The following is a 19,665-nucleotide window of genomic DNA, read 5'->3' as shown; positions in this document are numbered from 1 at the left end:
CACATCAATATTAAACAAAGGACTCGCATCTGACCTACTTTATTGTCCAAGATGCTAAAGAAAGTAAATAACACAACATATTCAGCACCACTCTGCGTCCTTTGTCCAATGCTCTTCATCAGAAAACAGAATTGTTAAAGAATAAAACATTACAGAACAGGGCATTTGGATCATCTATGCCCTTGTTGGGGATGACACAACATGCCCCCCTGCATCAAAACCTCAGTAGGGTACTGTGTAGTATTTTTATTTATACAGAACACATAGACTATAGTATACACATATTTTTCTCAATTCTCTACAATTCTAAATGGAGCTGAGAACTTTTTGTTTACAATTAGTTTTCAGGCATGTCTAATAATGATCGGATTGAGTTGAAGAATTCTCACACATGCAGGCTCTCCCCCTATAACAGGTTGCTGTTCTCCCCTCCTGGGTAGTGATTCTCCCCTTAAGTTGAAGCACTCCAGAGTTTGGCCACACTTCAGCAACAGCTCCTCCTGCCCTGGGCATTGGATGGGCATTGTGGCAGCCACCACGACTCATCCTTCTTACTTGTGGGCGAGTACAAGAGCTTCATGATGACTTCCCAGCTGTGAGATGACGCCTTCCAACTGTCACTTACTGGTCATCTGCTCTAACTGTTACAACTGTAACAGCTTGACCCATACCTCCCAACATGACCCTCTCCAGGAGGGATAAAATGCTCTGCTCCTGGACTTCCTTCTTAATTTATGAATGTCATCACCTTTGGTGGAACACCTTTCTTATCAAGCAACTAGTTCAACACAGGTGACGGCAATCCTACATTAAGAGGGAAGTCCAGGTACAGAGCATTTTATCCCTCCTGGAGAGGGTCATGTTGGGAGGTGATTATCATTGTCCCACATCACTGGGCGCGACCACACACACACTCTGAAGGGGATGCTACAATTTGTGCTGTCTTGGTAAAGTTAGAGACGAGACCTGGTATCTGACAGCTTTGAGCTGGGGCTAAATTCATGTCCTTATGCCGAATGGGAATGGCCTTGTACAGCGAGAATTGCGACTGAAAGTGCACCCGCTTCACCCCTTTCTATCATTCTAAATATCTAATTTCTGCACTGGGAACACTATCACTCTGCCCAACTTCTTCCCTCTTTCTGTGCAAACTGCTTGCTCACTGGAAAAATGCAGTCATTTTGGTATTTTATACGAGGTTGCAAACCATCATGCCAGTGTAACTAACTGTGCTAATGGTACTTCCAGAGGAAAAAAAATTCATCATGCAATAAATGAGCCATAATGTTCTTTTGTAGGATTTGGATACTTTTTGATACAAATCTCCACTTGACTTACAAATACAGGTTGAGTCTCCCTTATCCAATATATAAAAAAACTATAATATTCTGTAATATTCTGAAAAAATGAATATTACGGACAGCTGTGATGTCATGACATGATCTGTGTCATGATGTCACCTGGTAGAAATAGCCTATGGCTGAGAGTGTATCATGGCTTGGCAGTAATTCTGATTTGCTGCCCTCACAGTAACCAGCCCGTGACACCCACCGAACCCCCACTTCTTACTGGACATACTCCTCCAGCTGCATCCACCGAACCCCCCTGATGCCAGGTATTCCAAAATCTGCAAAAATCCGGTAGCCCAAATGCTTCTGGTCCCAAGCATTTTGGATATCGGAGACTCAACCTGTAGTACGTGTCTTAGGTCTGATGTATCGAGCTGTATAGACAAACTTCACTATCTCCACTCATTTCCTTTTATTTGAGCCAAAGCTATATCGAGCCAAGGAATGAGGATTACTGCAGGCTTCTGACATTAGCGCTGCAAAGGTTCTGTTTCACTGGTTTATTGTTGTGCATCATGGGGCGGCACCACATCATCTGATGTCTGTGACTCTGATAGGTGCAAGTCTCCTGTGTAGTCTGTTTACGCTCCTGGCAGCGAGGACTGCCGGGACTGTAGGCCAAGCAGTGTTACAGCACCTGAGAGCAGAGATGAGACCACATGGCCAGCGGCCACAAGCATTACCTCTGGACCCATTTCTGGTTAGACAAGCGGCACTTGTAATTAAATAGCCCTCTAGGCAGTAAATCTGCTACATCGCTGCCCCCCTCAAATCCAGCTCCCTGGGCACGTGACCACCTACCACCCCTCCCCCCCACCTCCCCAGTTGCAGCCCTGATTGCTTACAGTAATTCAAAGCAGTTACATTATTTCAATTTATGGGGCTGTAGGATACGTCCCAGGGCACCATGAGCATGATTGTTTGGAGGGGAAATTTGGCTGCATTTTGTCACACATACATACAGGGGATCTGGTCAGCATATACTGGTGTCCGGGATGCTGGCAGTCACATAACTGACCCTGGAATCCCGACACTGGTCAGGAGGCCGACCCCGGGATCCCAACATGGATTGCAATGCCGGTATACCGACTGCCGGCATCCCGATCATAAGTATACCGGGGTGGTTAGGGTTAGGCCACGAGAAGGAAGGGGGGGGGAGGGCTAGTGGTGGTTAGGTTTAGGCAGCAGGGGGAGCCACTAGAAAGGGGGTTTCTGATCTCTACATTATGAATGTCTACAATCTGACTGCATATTATATCTCCACAACTGCACTGTTTGCACAAAGAGCAACAAATCAAGAAATGTTTGTTGCATTTTGACCAAGCCCTAAAAAAAAAGAAAAAAGCATAGAGTACTCAAGGGCATAGTAGTGGAAGATATTTCTAGCGCTTCTCCAATATTGTGTAATAGCTCTCTCCAGTAGTAATAGGTGTGCAGGTAAGAGAAGTTGTACATAACAGTGTTCACTGTGTTAAAAATGATCAGTAAGAAAAAAGAAGTTGAATTGCACTTAACAACATCACACTGGAATAGAAGATCTACATTCATTAGGTCTACAGTCATTAGGACGATCCCATATGGTCGATAGACACAAGTTCGACATGGACAAAAGGTTGACATATAAACGATATATACTGGAAAAGGTTGGCAGGGTCAAAAGATCGATATGACAATTGTTGACACGAAAATGGTTGACGTGCTTTTGTTTGCATTTTTGGGGCTAGTAAGGATAGTTTTTTTTTTATCTGGGAACACTATTTGTAGAAACGCATCCCTCACACGCCCGGATTAAGCACTGAGGTGGCCTGGGGTACTTAAGACAGTGGGGCCCAAGGGAAAGGGAGGGGTGTATATTAGATTGTGCATACCTCCCAAAACGACCCATTCCAGGAGGAACAAAATGCTCTCTCCCTGGATTGCCCTCTTAATATTTGATTGGTGTTGAACTATTTGGTGTTGAACTATTTAATTGATAAGAAAGTTAATTCAACAGCAGTGATTGCAATCATAAAGTAAGAGGTAAGTCCAGGTATAGAGCATTTTGTCCCTCCTGGACATAGGCGTGCGCAGCACATTTTATTAGGGGGTGCACGATTGGAGGGGCGTGTCTAGCATTAACTATTGGGCGTGACTAATACCACCTATTGGGCGTGACTAATACCACCTATTGGGCATGTCTAGCACCGCATATTGCCACTCAATGCAAACTAAATAATATTGGGAATTTGATTAAATAGATTGTACAGTCAGGGCTGGCTCCTTAGATAATTATTAAACCCAAAATCTGTAAACCTGCATTTTTTTCAAAACTTCTCAATAAAAAACTTTTGTTTTTGGGATGCCGTGAAAAAAGTTCCGATACTCTAGGGTGCCAAGATTCAAAAAAGTTTGGCAACTACTGGTATAGTGCATCCATAAATGGCTCTTGATAAAGAAAAAGGGGACTAAGGGGCCCATTTGTCAAACAATATTTACAGCTCTTTCCCCAAAAAACACATATTTTCGGAGGTTAGTCACAAATATTAAGTATATCTCAAATGTATGAAGGAGGCACCGCAGCAGATCTCCCTCCATTTGGCAGTTTCTGTGGTGGATGCGATGCTGCCCATTTTACCAATATCTGGAATGCAAAGCATTCCCAATATTGGCTACCGCTATCTGAAAATGGTGGTAGTCCAGTGAAGCCTATGGGCTACTCACTGCAATCTCAGCCATCTGAAGGTTCCTCCTCAGAACCGTCCCTGGAAGTGGTGGCTGTGCAAGTGCGGAAACACTGACCGCGCATGCTCAGACTACAGCCCCCCACAAGCTCATTAAGCACATCACAGGAATGGCCTCCTTTACAGAATCCCAGTCCCTGTCTGAGCTTATTAATACATTCAAGTACCCAGGGGCGGATCCAGAAAAAAATTACAGGGGGGGCACCATAAGGGACGTGGCTTCGTTGGAATGGGCGTGGCTTCGTTGGAATGGGCGTGGTATTGCAGGAAAAGACTACCTTATACCCCAGTTTTGCAACCTGCACGCCCAGACGTTGGCCACCACAGAAAAGAAAAATAATCCTGATTCATGCCCCTTACATTATTTGTCATTTTTCCTCCTTATAGTAATGCCCAGTATACATTATTCCACATACTGCAATGGCCCTTAGACATTATTCCACACACAATAATGCACATGACACAATATGCACACACTGTAATGCCCCAGACACATTATGCCACACACCGTAATGCCTGTGACACATTATGACAGGAATCGCAATGCCCGTTATACATTATGCTACACACTGCACTGCCCCTGATACATTATAGCACATACAATGTCTGGGACACATTATGCCACACACTGCAATGACCTTGAGACATTATACCACAATGCCCGTGATATAGTATACCATACACCGTAATGCCTGTGACACATACCGCAATGCCCGTTATACCCTATGCCACACACCGCAATGCCCGTTATATATTATGCCACACTGTAATAACCCTGAGACATTATACCACATACCACAATGCCCGTGATATAGTATACCACACACCGTAATGCCTGACACATTATGGCACACACCGCAATGTCCGTGATACATTATGCCACACACTGCAATGACCCTGAGACATTATACCACATATCACAATGCCAGCGATAGAGTATACCATACACCGTAATGCCTGCGACACATTATGACACACACCGCAATGTCCGTGATACATTATGCCACACACCGTAATGCCCATTACACATTAAGTCCTACCGTAAGGCTTCTAATTACTTTTCAAATACCTGCTCGTTGTCAGGGGTTTCATGCACTGGGTGTCATGCTCGTTGCCAGGGGTTTCATGCTCTTGGTTCCATGCACGGTGCCAGGGGTTTTCATGCTCAGGGTGTCATGCTCGTTGCCAGGGGTTTCATGCACTGGGTGTCATGCTTGTTGCCAGGGGTTTCATGCACTGGGTGTCATGCTCGTTGCCAGGGGTTTCATGCACTGGGTGTCATGCTCGTTGCTAGGAGGTAGTCCTTGTTGCTAGGGCTGTGCTCCCAGTGCCACATATGTCCCCAGTGCCAGATATTCCCCCACGGTGCCAGGTACTCACATGCCCCCAGTGCCAAATATAGCCCCCCCCATGTGCCAGGTACACATATACCCCCAGTGCCAGATATTCCCCGACAGTGCCACATATGCCCCCAGAGCTATATATGCCCCCATTGCCACATATGCCCCAGTGCCAGATATTCCCCCCCCCAGTGCCACATATGCCCCCAGTGCCAGACAATGCCCCAGTGCCAGATATCCCTTCCCTGCCAGTTATTCCCCCCAGTGCCAGATATCCCCCCCCCAGTGCCACATATGCCCCCAGTGCCAGATATCCCCCCCCCCCAGTGCCAGATATGCCCCCAGTGCCAGATATTCCCCCCAGTGCCATATATGTCCCCAGTGCCAGATATTCGCCCCCCCCCCTCCCTGCAAATATGCCCCCAGTGCCAGATATTCCCCCCCAGTGCGTCCCCCGTCCCCCCCCTTCCTCCGCCGCCGCTGCTCCCCCCGCTCCCCTGCTGTTAGGAGGGACACGGAGGGCACAGTGCACGCCTCCCTGTGTCCCTCCTGGGTCTCCGGCGGCCGCGGGTCACTGTAATAAAGGAAGTGCTCACGAACGGCACTTCCTTTATGAGACCAGCGGCCGCCGGAGACACAGGAGGGACACAGGAGAGGCGCGCACTGTGCCCTCCGTGTCCATCCTAACAGCAGGGGACGAAACGAGACCGCAGACTGACATGCGGACACTCGTCCGCATGTCAGTCTGCACTAAAAATGACAGGGGGGGCACGTGCCTTGGTGCCCCCCCCCTAAATCCGCCACTGCAAGTACCATATACAAGTGGTAGGGGTAAATATGTGTACCTGGATACAGGGCTGCCACCATAAATTGTGGGGCCTGGGACTGACAAAATAGGAAGGCTCCCCCCCCCCCCCCCCTTTCCGGATAAAAAGTAAAATAAAAATAAATATATATTCCAAAAAAGAAAAAATAATATTTCTATTCCAGTGCCAGATATGCCCCCAGTACCAGATACAGAAATGCCCCCACTGTGCCTGCCAGATATGCCCCCAGTGCCAGATACAGAAATGCCCCCACTGTGCCTGCCAGATATGCACCCAGTGCCAGATGCAGAAATGCCCCCAGTGCCAGATACATATATGCCCCCAGTGCCAGATACGCCCCCAGTGCCAGATACATATATGCTCCCAATGCCAGATACATATATGCCCCCAGTGCCAGATATGCCCACAGTGCCAGATACAGAAATACCCCACAGTGCCAAATACAGAAATGCCCCCTGTGCCAGATATGCCCCCAGTGCCAGATACAGATATGCCCCTAGTGCCAGATATGCCCCCAGTGCCAGATATGTCCCACTCCCCAGTGCCAGATATGCCCCCAGACCCCAGTGCCAGGTACACATGTCCTCAAAGCTCCGGGACCCCTTTTCATAAAACACACAGTCACAGACAACAGAGACATACATACTTACCTGTGTAAAGAAATACTTACCTACAAATCCGTCCTCTCTGCTCTCTCTGTTTCTCCCACGCTTTCTGCTGCTGCCGGCCGCCTCCTGTCCCTACCTCCGCGGCTCCTCTTCACCCGACGCGTCGTAACGTCATGACGTCACACTGCGTCACATTTGAATAAAATAAACTTTATTTAGCCGAACAGCAAGCTGCAGCTTGCTGTGATCGGCGGCGGGACACGAAGGGGCAAAAGCCGCGCCGCGGTCAGTGTCACCGGCGGCGGTCGCCGCCGGGAATAGCCGCTGTGTGTGCAGCCCAGGCCCTCCACTCTGTCAGAGTGGCTGGGCCCGGGACAACTGTACACAGGGCACCCCCCTGATGGCGGCCCTGCCTGGATAATGCGTATGAAAAAAATCTATGTCATTGCCTCCTATACAACTAATACAAAGTGGTGGTACGTGGAGGTAAATGTGTACATATGTATAGAGAGAGATACACATGAATATATACAATATACATGATACACACACACACACACACACACACACACACACACACACACACACACACACACACACACACACACATATAAATAAACACATCTGTTTCATGTATGTTAAATTTGTATGTTTTATTACCATGGATTATTAACTAATCACTCAAAATATTTATTATTATTATTATTATTATTATTGATAATAATAATAATAATAATAATAATAATAATAATAATGTATTATTATTACTTATATTACACAGTATATTATATACTGTGTCATATAATATACTGTGTAATTTATGTAATAATAATCCGTTGTTATTATTAATAATATACTGTACTGTATATCCCCTGGCTGCCCCCTTCTCTTTCCCCTGCATGAGCAAGCTCAGCTGCAGCAGTTTACTTAAAGTTATTCTAACTTACTGTCACTCAAACTGTCATCATTGATTTGGATTTGAATTTGTCACCCAGTCGTCCTTCTCCTCTCCTCCTAAGAGGAACACTGCGGGATGTGGCGTCAGTGTGGAATGGAATACAATGAGTGGAGAGCGAGGCGGGCGGGAGCGCGGCGTGACATCATCATGTCACATCGTGCAGTTAGGCGGAATCGGGAGGAGGATTTTGTCAGCGACGCTGCACCCATGCAAATAAATGATGAACCCATCTCTGGTGTCCGGACAGCTGGCGGCCAGACCGGGCGGATGGCGCAGCGGGTGGTGACACAGGAATGATGCTGTAGGGATAGCAGCAGGCATCTGTGAGGGGGTGCCGGACATTAGGGGGTGCCTGTGCGCACCAGGCACCCCCCCTGCGCACGCTTATGCTCCTGGAATGGATCATGTTGGGTGGTATTGATTGTGTATATTACATTTAAACCAATGGTGTATATTACATTTAAACTAATAGTTTAATAATGCCTGGGTACTGTTTATAGCTCCACCTAATTCATACACAAATATTTTATAAAAATTTTTCTTGTATTGGAACAAACATAATTTAAACAACCTTAAAATACAGTACACATAGAAAAAAAATCTATAATTTCTTTTGCAAAAATGCAATAGCAGCAGCTCCTGTACTATTTACACACTGAACAGGACTCTCTCTCTGCGTGTCTCTCTGTTTAGACCTAAATACTCTCATTAGACCCAGATACCCAGCGGAGAGGAGGAAAAGCTGGGATACCTGGGGCACTTAAAGCTCTCCCCCTCCTATCTATCCTCTGGTCGGGTAGCTCCATTGGTAGCTCATGACACCTGATACTCCTGTGTCTTTCCTGCGCTGCATACTGTCCTGTTTACATTCTGGCTGCCTGGTTCTGCTACTGCACAAAAGGGAGAGCTACTGATATCAGTGTGCTCTGGCCCAGGGGGGCCCTTGACATTGGGGGGCCTGGGGTACAGTATACCCTGCGCCCCCATCTTAATTTGGCTATGATCCCTCGCCACACATTGAGGGATGACTGTTAACCTAATCTATGTCGACCTACAGTTCAGATCCCCCACTGGAAACGACTTGAGTAATCTCACACTGTTACCCAACAGTGTCTGAGAGCAACATTGAGCTGATAAGTCTGTTACATTAAAGGGATACCTAATATTTGCAGTTACCCCCCAAAACAGGTGTTTTGGGGGGATATCCCTCAATTGCTATTTAATAAATAGGCCACTAGAGCTTATGGCGGCCTGGCAATCTAAACTTGACAGGTTGGCCTGTAAAAAAATGACCATACTGTTATTTCTATCTTGTTTCACTTGTTTTTATGGTATATGAGAAGATTTGATCTGTATTTCATCAAGGATTTTAAGAGAGGCGGTATACTGTTAGATTTATCCTTAGATGTTTTTTAGTTTATGTGCCAAAATTAGTGCCAAAGGTTTACCTATTAATATTTTTTTTGATATATTAACCATCTATTTACTTAAGTAAACATGGACTTAATGGTTTACTGGTGTCTATCCATAATCTATTTTCCATTACATTCCTACTCCATCAATTATAACATTTCTCGTATTATGTACCCTCTTTCAATATTTTTCTTTCTCATTACCTACCCTTTCTGACCTTCAATTCTTTTATCTCAGAAATTCATATTTAAAATGGTGTGAACTTAAAATGATTGTGTGTGTGTGTGTGTGTGTGTGTGTGTGTGTGTGTGTGTGTGTGTGTGTGTGTGTGTGTGTGAACCCCTTGTGGTTCTGCAGTCGGTCTTAAGCACCCAATGTCTGCAAGTAGTTTGAAGCCCAGAGGAGGAGGATAAGGACGGTGTGGTTTGCCAGCCTGAGGACAGGAACTATATTTTCTAGAATTGTGCTGGAGAAAGGGGGTGGAACTTAGTTTATCTGAATGAAATGAGGAGCTAATAAAGACCATGCAATGAATTTGTGGCAGTGAGGATACCTGGGAAAGCTAAATGAGAGAAAGAGAAGGAGAGAGGCAAGAGCACTGACAGGCCCAGAAAAGCTGCACCATTGCCAAGTGCTACCCAGTTGCAGAACCGAGAGTACAGGGCTGATACCTGAGAGAGTTAATATCCCATGGTCAGACTCAGAACTCACTGGAGAAGTCACAGTTTAGAATACATTAGATTAGGTCCTCTGGATCCACTGAGAAAGGGGATCACAGATTACTGCTTTGTCAGAGGAGACCTGCTTATTTGGTCCCAGAACCAAAGTTCCAGCAGATAAGTAGATGAAGTTAACGTCTGAAAAGATAGGGATAGAGGATGTGAAGAATTGAAAATGTCAAGTTATTTGTTATTGCACACATGACTTACAATGCTAAGGAGTTATCCATAACAGACACATGTGGAACTGCATATACTAGCATAAATGGCGTAGTACAGGAAAATACCAGTCCCTACAGTTTGTTGCCACTGGGGGTAGCTTTACTTTACAACAGAGTAGCTTTACTAGTTGTAGAGATTGCCAGGACCATATAGATCGAGTTGCTTGTTTATTGCTAAAAAAGGAAGCACAGAGAAGCCACTGACATTGCTACCACTCAACTCTTACTTTTGTAAAAGTGTGTATATGTTTTAATATATTTTTGGTGGCAGTCTGGAAATGTATTTGACTTGTGATGTTGAGTGTCTGGCACCCACAGAGAAATACATTGCATACCCCTACTCTAAACTAAGCTACAGAATGTTGAATGTGACTCTATGCTCTGTATAATGTTGCATTGGCACTTTCAGTGCTTCTAGAAAAATTGCCAATGAGCCACTACCCTAAGGCTTGTTACTTGGACAAAGGAGTAAGTAAAGTGGAAAATTCAGCAAGCATGTGATGCTTCCTTTCCTTTTCAGTTGTACTTGATAAGGGTTAGTTATGCACCTGACAATCGTGTTGTAGAAACTAGTGCTCCTGTTGACTGAGGTCAAGTAAAATTGGAATGTACTGCCAGGGTTTCCTGAACTACAGTAGGGTTCACCATCCTTTATTTGCAGACATATTGTGATGCCACTGAGGCAATGTAAAGTGGCGAGACAAGTTAGAATTTGAGGTATAGGGCAATTTTGCACAATTATGTGTCTGAGGCTGATTATGATGCAGAGTGATTGACAGGAAGAGGCCGTTTGGGGGAGGTAATGGGGAGTGTCTGTAAAAATGCAGGAATGTTGTGACGTGTCTTGGCACGTAACTGCAATCTTGTACACATAAAACATGGCACCAGTATCGCAGCTCCTGCGGCCTTTCTACACAGCCATGAAGGCACTCATGAAGTCGATGTTTCTCACTTTTGCATTGCAGTTGTGATGGGGTATGCAGTTGCTGGGCATGTTGCAATGGCTTCGCTGGGCGTCTCTCTTCACTTGTGGACCTCTGTTACACTTGTGATACCTCACAGTTCCATCACTAAAAAAGATTACTGTGGCGTCGGCTTTGTAACTGCATCTAAATCAGGCCAAATGTGCATACTGTAGATGTTGCTGCATGTGTGCAAACCTTTCCATCTTCCAGTGGGAGAAACTGGTTGTATTGAGGTCCTCAATGAATTCCAAAGTGATGCTTGGTTTCCTTTGATTAGATGATTTTAAGTGAAAGGAACTTTGAAAGCACATTGAAGGTGCAGTAATTGGTTGCAGCAAAAAATATGAATGTTTGAGGAGATGGTAGAAAACTCCCCTCACTCTCATAGTTAATTTAGGACATAAATTAGGCTATAACGGTCACTGGTCAGTATTCTGCAGTGTTAATTTTAACAAAGATTTCAATTTAGTTTTAATCTTGGTTGCTTACTTAAAATTGTAGCAGGTTTATAGTCACATTTTGGTCTTTTGATTTGCTTTGTTTTAGCCAAGATTTAGTCAGTGGATCTCCGTTGTCATGTTGGTCAAATTTTAGTTAATGTTTTAGGGCCTAATTCAGACCTAATCGCAGCAGCAATTTGTTAGCTATTGGCCAAAACCAGGGGGGTAATTCCAAGTTGATCGCAGCAGGAAATTTTTTAGCAGTTGGGCAAAACCATGTGCACTGCAGGGGGGGGCAGATATAACATGTGCAGAGAGATTAGATTTGGGTGGGTTATTTTATTTCTGTGCAGGGTAATACTGGCTGCTTTATTTTTACACTGCAAATTAGATTGAAGATTGAACACACCACACCCAAATCTAACTCTCTCTGCACATGTTATATCTGCCTCCCCTGCAGTGCACATGGGCCCTCATTCCGAGTTGTTCGCTCGCAAGTGAATTTTAGCAGATTTGCTCATGCTAAGCCGCCGCCTACTGGGAGTGAATCTTAGCATTTTAAAATTGCGAACGATGTATTCGCAATATTGCGATTACACACCTCGTAGCAGTTTCTGAGTAGCTTCAGACTTACTCGGCATCTGCGATCAGTTCAGTGCTTGTCGTTCTTGGTTTGACGACACAAACACACCCAGCGTTCGCACAGACACTCCTCCGTTTCTACAGCCACTCCTGCGTTTTTTCCGGAAACGGTAGCGTTTTTTCCCACACGCCCATAAAACGGCCTGTTTCCGCCCAGTAACACCCATTTCCTGTCAATCACATTACGATCGCCAGAACGATGAAAAAGCCGTGAGTAAAATTACTAAGTGCATAGCAAATTTACTTGGCGCAGTCGCAGTGTGGACATTGCGCATGCGCATTAAGCGGAAAATCGCTGCGATGCGAAGATTTTTACCGAGCGAACAACTCGGAATGAGGGCCATGGTTTTGCCCAGTTGCTAACAGAATTCCTGCTGCAATCAACTTGGAATTACCCCCCATGTGCACTGCAGGGGAGGCAGATATAACATGTGCAGAGAGAGTTAGATTTGGGTGGGGTGTGTTCACACTGAAAGCTAAATTGCAGTGTAAAAATAAAGCATCCAGTATTTAATACTGGATGCTTTATTTTTACACTGCAATTTAGATTTCAATGTGAACACACCCCACCCAAATCTAACTCTCTCTGCACATGTTGTATCTGCCACACCTGCAGTGCACATGGGGCCTAATTCTGAGTTGATCGCAGCAGCAAATTTGTTAGCAGTTGGGCAAAACCATGTGCACTGCAGGGGGACAGATATAACATGTGCAGAGAGAGTTAGATGTGGGTGGGGTGTATTCAAACTGAAATCTAAATTGCAGTGTAAAAATAAAGCAGCCAGTATTTAACCTGCACAGAAACAAAATAACCCACCCAAATCTAACTCTCTCTGCAAATGTTATATCTGCCCCCCCCCCCCCCCTGCAGTGCACATGGTTTTGCCCAATTGCTAACAAACTTGCTGCTGCGATCAACTCAGAATTCCCCCCATGGTTTTGCCCATTAGCTAACAAATTTGCTGCTGCGATCAGGTCTGAATTAGGCCCTTAGTCATAATTTTTGCAGTTTAATTATACTGTGATGGATTTTGCTGAAGAACATTTCTCTAAAATTTCCTTGAGAAGTATGCTTACTGTTACTATGTGTTTAGTAATCTAGGATCAGTAGGCTGAGAAAGTGTTACATACTGAGTCTGCTTACTGTAGTTCTGCCATATATCATATACAAATTAATGCCTTAATTTTGTTACAATAAACAAATGCAATACACAATCCTATTTTCTTCACAGACGGGCATATTTATTTTCTTCAAATATCTAGAACACATAATTGTTCTTTAAAAATGTAAAACCATCCTCCCAGTGTTCATTTTGACAAGGATTTTAAATTTTAGTTTTAGTCTTAGCAGCTTTCTTTGTTTTTGCTTTGTTTAAGTCAAGATTTAGGGAGTCATTCCGAGTTGATCGCTCGCTAGCTGCTTTTAGCAGCAGTGCAAACGCTAAGCTGCCGCCCTCTGGGAGTGTATCTTAGTTTAGCAGGAGTGCGACCGAAAGGTTCGCAGAATTGCTACAAAACAAGATTGTGCAGTTTCAGAGTAGCTCGAGACTTACTCCTAGCTAGCGATCACTTCAGTCTGTTTCTTTCCTGTTTTGATGTCACAAACACGCCCTGCGTTCAGCCAGCCACTCCCCCGTTTCCCCAGGCACGCCTGCGTTTTTATCTGACACGCCTGCGTTTTTCAGAACACTCCCGGAAAACGGTCAGTTACCACCCAGAAACGCCCCATTCCTGTCAATCACTCAACGATCAGCAGTGCGACTGAATAGCTTCGCTAGACCTTGTGTGAAACTGCATCGGCTTTTGTGAAAGTACGTTGCGCATACGCACTGCACGCCATACGCATGTGCAGAAGAGCCGATTTTTTGCCTGATCGCTGTGCTGCGAACAACGGCAGCTAGCGATCAACTAATAGTTTTAGTCAAAAGTTTAATCGACAAAATGAACACTGGTAGTCTTGAAGAAAACTGAAGCAGTTTTAATAACTACGTAGCAACAGGATGGACTTTTAGGTGAGTTTCACTCTACCATGCACAATAGTAGCAGATTAATTCTCTGTTGACAGTTCACAAAATTCAGAATGTGGGTTCAAACTTCTGCATCTGCTAGGTCAGTGGTGAGCAACAGGCAGCCACAGCGAGCCTTTGTGTGACCCCCCTCCCCTCTTTCCTAGCTCTGTATGCTTTACAGGTCATATTCTATGTGTAGAATATCATTGAATGAGAGCAGCTGGCTCCCACATCCTGTTACCTCCTCTACATATTGCAGGAAGGTCATGCAGTATAACCAATCAGACGAATGAGTGCATTGTATTCTGAGCCATGTTCTCTCCCTTTTAATGCCTACAGGCTAGTTGACATGAGTGGGATCTATGAGTGTCATGTAGACAGTTCTGGGTAAGATGTGCGGAAGTCTGAGTGGCATGTGGGGATGTCTGAGTAGCCTACAAGAATAGTGCACATTAAGAAGTCTGTATGGCATGTCGCAGAGTTTTGGAGTATGCATTTTATCTAAGGGTTTGAGGGGCCTGTGGGCACTTTGTACAGGGCCGGATTAAGACTAGTGCAGACTCCAAGGAACAAAGGTGCGGCGGCCCCCCCAATAAAATTGATTCTGCACCCCACTACTGTCCATACTATGCACCTTAGCAAAGTAGGAGAGAGAGTGAGGGGAGTGAGAGACAAAGAGGGTGTCAGGGAGAGAGAAAGAGAGAGAGTGTAGAGCGAGGGAGACAGAGAGGAGAAAGAATGAGAGAGAGAGAGAGGGGTCATGGAGAGAGGGGTTGTCAAAGCAAGAGAGAGCGAAGGTGTCATGGAAAGAAATAATGCAAGAAAGAGAGGGTGTCAAGGAGAGAGAGGGGGGAGAGGACAAGAGATAGAGAAGGTGTCTGAGAGAGACAGAGGAACAAGAGAGAGGGAGGGAGAAAGAGGGTGTCAGTGATAGAGGGGGGAGCAAGAGAGAGAGGGACAGAGTAGAGACAGGAAGAGAGAGAAAGGAGCAAAAGAGAAAGAGAGAGTGTCAGGGAGAAAGAGAGGCAGACAGAGAGAGAGAGGAACAAAAGCGAGAGAACAAAGTTGTCAGGGAGGGAGACAAAGAGAGTGAGGGGGAGCAAGAGAGGGAGGTATAGAGAGAGAATCAGAGGGAGAGAGAGGGGGAAAGAGACAGAAAAGAGAGGAGAAAGAGAGGTTGTCAGGGAGGGAGGGAGAAAGGGAGAGAGAGGTGTAAGTGAGAGTGGGACAGAGACAGGAAGAGAGACGGGAGCATGGGAGAGTATGCCAGGAAAAGAGATAGGGGAGAGAAAGAGAAAGGGCATGTCAGGAAGAGAAAGAGAGACAAGGGGAGAGAGACAGAGAGGTGAGGGAGAGAGCAGGGGTGTCAGGGAAAGAGGGAGGGGGAACGAGCGCACGAGAAAGAGGGGGAGTGTCAGTGAGGGAGAGTCAGAGTGAGAGGTAGGAACAAGATAGAGAGGGAGAGACAAAGATGGTGTCAGGTAAGGAGAGAGAGAAAAGAGAACAGAAGCAAGAGATAGAGATAAATAGGTAGAGAGTCAGGAAGACAGAGAGGGGACAGAGAGAGAGGGAGGGGAATGAGCAGGAGAGAGAGTGTCATATAGGGAGAGAGAGAAAGAAAAGAGAACAAGAGAGAGAGAGTGTCAGCGAGAGAATTGAGTGGGAGAGAGAGGAGAGCAAGAGGGAGAAAAAGAGGATATCAGGGAGCAAGAGAGAGGGAGGGGGAGCGAGCAGGAGAGACCCCCCTTCTATGTCAGGGAGGGAGAGAGAGAGACAGAGAGAGAGTGAGAGAAGGGAGCATGTGCGAGAGGGTGTCAGGGAGGAAGAGAGACAAAGAGAGTGAGAGAGGGGAGCAAGGGAGGGAGGGTGTCAGGGTGGGGGGGGAGAGATACACACAGAACTATGGGAAAACAAGAAAGAGAGGGAGAGAGAGAGTGTCAGGCAGTGAGAGAGAGGGGAGGAAGAGAAAGAGAGTGTAAAGGGCAGAGAGAAGGGGACCAAGCAGGAGAGAGAGAGAGGGGGGGGGGGGAAGGAGAATAGAGCAGGAGAAATGCTACCTGTTGTGCTACAGCAGTATCAGGTCACTGATGAGGGTGGGCACTTCACAGCATTAGGCCTGGCCCCCTTCCCCATACACCCACGAATCGCAACATTATGTCCGCGACGAGGCGGGTCTCATTGTGCTGCCATTGCCGGGATTCGGAGCTAGCCAGGAATGGTGCAGGGGGGCTGGACCGCTGCATTGTTTGCCAGTGTGTGGGAACCCCCAATGTGTGGGGTGCCCTGGACGACCACCCCGTCCACCTCGCCGATAATGCAATTTATGTAAAGTCTGAATTTGAAGGTATGGGGAGTGGTGGCTATTTTGACATTTTCAAACCCTTATAACTCAAAACTACATGAGCCACAGGTTCTATTCCCACTCTATGGGTGCCGTGGACACCCACAAGTGGGAATAGTTCCTGTGTGTCAGCATTCCGACAGTTGGCATTTCAAGTGGTCAGGATCCCGGCGCCAGTATACTGACCGCCGGGATCCCGAACGCCGGTAACGTGGCTACATCCCGTTGAGAGTATAGTGATCATTGACAACAGACACTAGTGCTATATGCTTCCCCTTCATACACATTTTAGTCCTGGAATTGTCATGTAAGTAATTTGTAGCCAAATAATCCTCAGATGTGGATTCTATTTGAGGTTTGTACTCTGAGTTAATTTAGTGGCCAGGCATCATGTCTGTGAGTGGACTGAGGGAAAATATAGAAATTGTAGAGTATTCTACCAGGTGCTCTCTTACATATAAGATCTCAGCAGGAGAGTGTGTCATTGGCTCAAAAATACACAATTCAGTATGGAGTAGGTATGGTGTGGGTGTGATAAAAAAAAGTGTAGATTTTAGCCATTAGGTGTTGTAATCTCCATGCATTGGCCATCTGATGTTTGTGACCCAGAAGTCTTACGTAGAGTGGGATATAAGTGAAAAGTGGAGGAGTCTAGTGTCGGTTAAATAATTCAGTTTACAGTAAATCCCTTCCCACTATGGCAATGTAGCTTCTTCAAGTTCATTGGTTCCCTCTAAACCTTTGGCTATAAGAGCCGCCTGGCCCTGGTTGGAAGCATAGACATTTTTTAATACTAAAATGGGTTACATATTTTCCTTATTAATAGACATCCAACCTCATCTACAATATGGGACTTTATTTGCATAAAAGAGAGATGTCTAGAGATAACTTTGGCAATTCCTTTGGCCTTCCCATCTCAGTTATTATTGTCATTCACATTTAGTACATATGAAATGTGGATGCTTGGTCAAATATAGCTGAAAATGAGTCCCCTGAATAAAATGAATGTCAATTTATTGTACCAAAAACCCTGAAGGAGCTGTGAGTGTAATGTAATTTTGGTTGCTTTAGCATTGATGAATATGTTGCCAGAATTAATCAGGTGGAAGTGGTAGGTGTGAAGAAGCCATATAAACAGGTTTAGAGGAATGAGGTACAGTATTATGCTGCCTGTTCTACAAAGAAATGTTGGAACATTAGGATACCTTGGATAATGAGGTACACACAGTAAGAAGGTAGGAATGTGGGAAATTGTACGTAAAATCTGAAACCCATCAGCCCTTAAAATGTCTATTTGTGATTTCATCTCTCACGTACAGGATAATGGAACTCTTTTCTCTGGAGCCCGCAGGCTCCATGCTGAATCTAATGTACCAAGAGCAGGTATGTCGATTTATTTTGTTCCATATAAAGTATCGGTAATATCACTCTGGTTTATTATGCTTTAATGGCCTCAGGAAATTGTGTGTCATGCATCCACTTTAGTAGACCATATGCACGGGGTAATAAAACTTAATTTATTATGACCCTTCATTCTTAAACATTTCAATCTCTAAAGAGATCCTTACAAATAATAGTGGTATTTTTTATTCTTGCCTGTCCTATACAATACTGATAAACAATAACTAAATGTAAACAAATAATACATATTGTAAAATGTGAAAAATACCTCTTCCAACTCTTCAAAAAATCCAAAAAATCAGGCTGTTGGAAAGCCCTTTTAGGTGTTTTGTCATACAGTACCTACTGTTAATTGCCATATAACTTTGCCAACATGGATTGGTGGTTGACATATCAAATGTTGACATTCACAATGGCGACACTGGCATAAAGTCTACATTGCCAGAATGCTAATACTGTGAATGTCAACATTCGGCATGTCAACCTTGTGGATTTGCATTTGCCTAACTCTACCTCTAACCACAGCCTAACTCTAAACCAAAGCTAATTGCAGCCGAAACCTAGCCCTAAAATCGTGAAAAGCTCAGATGTGGACATTCTATTGTCAACATTATGAACGTACTGTATATGCACACATTTGTATATGAATTAGGAGGGCTTTTATCCATGAAAGCTGTCCTTTTTTAATATTTCACAAGTCAAGTCTAATTGAAAGCCAGTTGCTACAGCAATTTATTCCATCTGTGTATACTTGGATCTTCCGCAGCACATGCAAGCTGCATTTTACAGTTCTTATTTATTTAAACAGATGCCTGGTGTGGGCGCATCAGATGCAGCCATGCTAAGCTGGGCTTTCCCTGACTGGTTTGTACATGTCAAAACTAATATTCCCATGTCCCTTGTGAATACCTCTGCCCTGGGTCTTCGCCATCCCAAAGTGTGGGCAAGCATCCACTATCCTGTTATTTGTGACAGATGGCATTATATTTCATAGTTAATAAAAAAAAAATTCGTTGCATGTGAATATTTAGGGGCATATGTAACAGGGTCAGAGTTTGCCAAAGGTGCAGGATGCCAGGCGATCTCGGATGTTTTTTTTAAAACTGCAATCATTCACAAGGCATGGTTTTGTCTTGTAAATGATTGCCCCTTTAAAAAAAAGTTTGAGATCAGCCGGCATCCCGCACCTCTGGCAAACTCGGCCCCTATTATGTATGCACCATAATCCGTATTTGGTATAATTAAATTAAGCAATTTGCATATTTGTTAATGAAATTATACTGAATACAGTTTAAATAGTTCTTATATACATCATTTGATCATTTGATAAAAAGAGTTTAAAACTTGTTTTTTGAGAGCTTACTGGTGTGCCATGAAAAATTCTTCTGGGTCTATGTAAGTTTGATTTGTAATACAGACAACTCTTTTTACTTTTTGAGGGTTTGAATTCTTTTGCAAGCCATTATATATACTTTTGCATTCCCAACCTCGGTCCTCAAGGCACACTAAGAGGATTATTTAGAGTTGTCAGCAAACTAACAAAGGACACTAATGGGCAAAACCATGTTGTACTGCAGGTGGGGCAGATGTAACATGCAGAGAGATTAGATTTGGGTGGGGTGTGTTCAAACTGAAATCTAAATTGCAGCGTAAAAATAAAGCAGCGACCCAAATCTAACTCTCTCTGCACATGTTACATCTGCCTCACCTGC

General features: G+C 44.7%; 1 protein-coding gene across 4 annotated transcripts in view; it reads left to right on the top strand.

The window, feature by feature from the left end:
* OTOGL (otogelin like) overlaps window positions 1-19,665 on the top strand; it is a 280,245-nt gene that overhangs the window by 7,773 nt on the left and 252,807 nt on the right. For all 4 annotated transcript variants that reach the window (XM_063927720.1, XM_063927722.1, XM_063927721.1 and 1 more), the window contains exon 4: window positions 17,872-17,935. In XM_063927720.1, coding sequence (XP_063783790.1) covers window positions 17,872-17,935 — 64 coding nt within the window. The remainder of the gene's footprint in view (window positions 1-17,871; window positions 17,936-19,665) is intronic.

This window comes from Pseudophryne corroboree, chromosome 6 (assembly GCF_028390025.1).
Source record: "Pseudophryne corroboree isolate aPseCor3 chromosome 6, aPseCor3.hap2, whole genome shotgun sequence".
Taxonomy (NCBI): Eukaryota; Metazoa; Chordata; class Amphibia; order Anura; family Myobatrachidae; genus Pseudophryne; species Pseudophryne corroboree.
The sequence above is the reverse complement of the archived record's forward strand: the minus strand, read 5'-3'. Positions and strand labels throughout refer to the sequence as shown.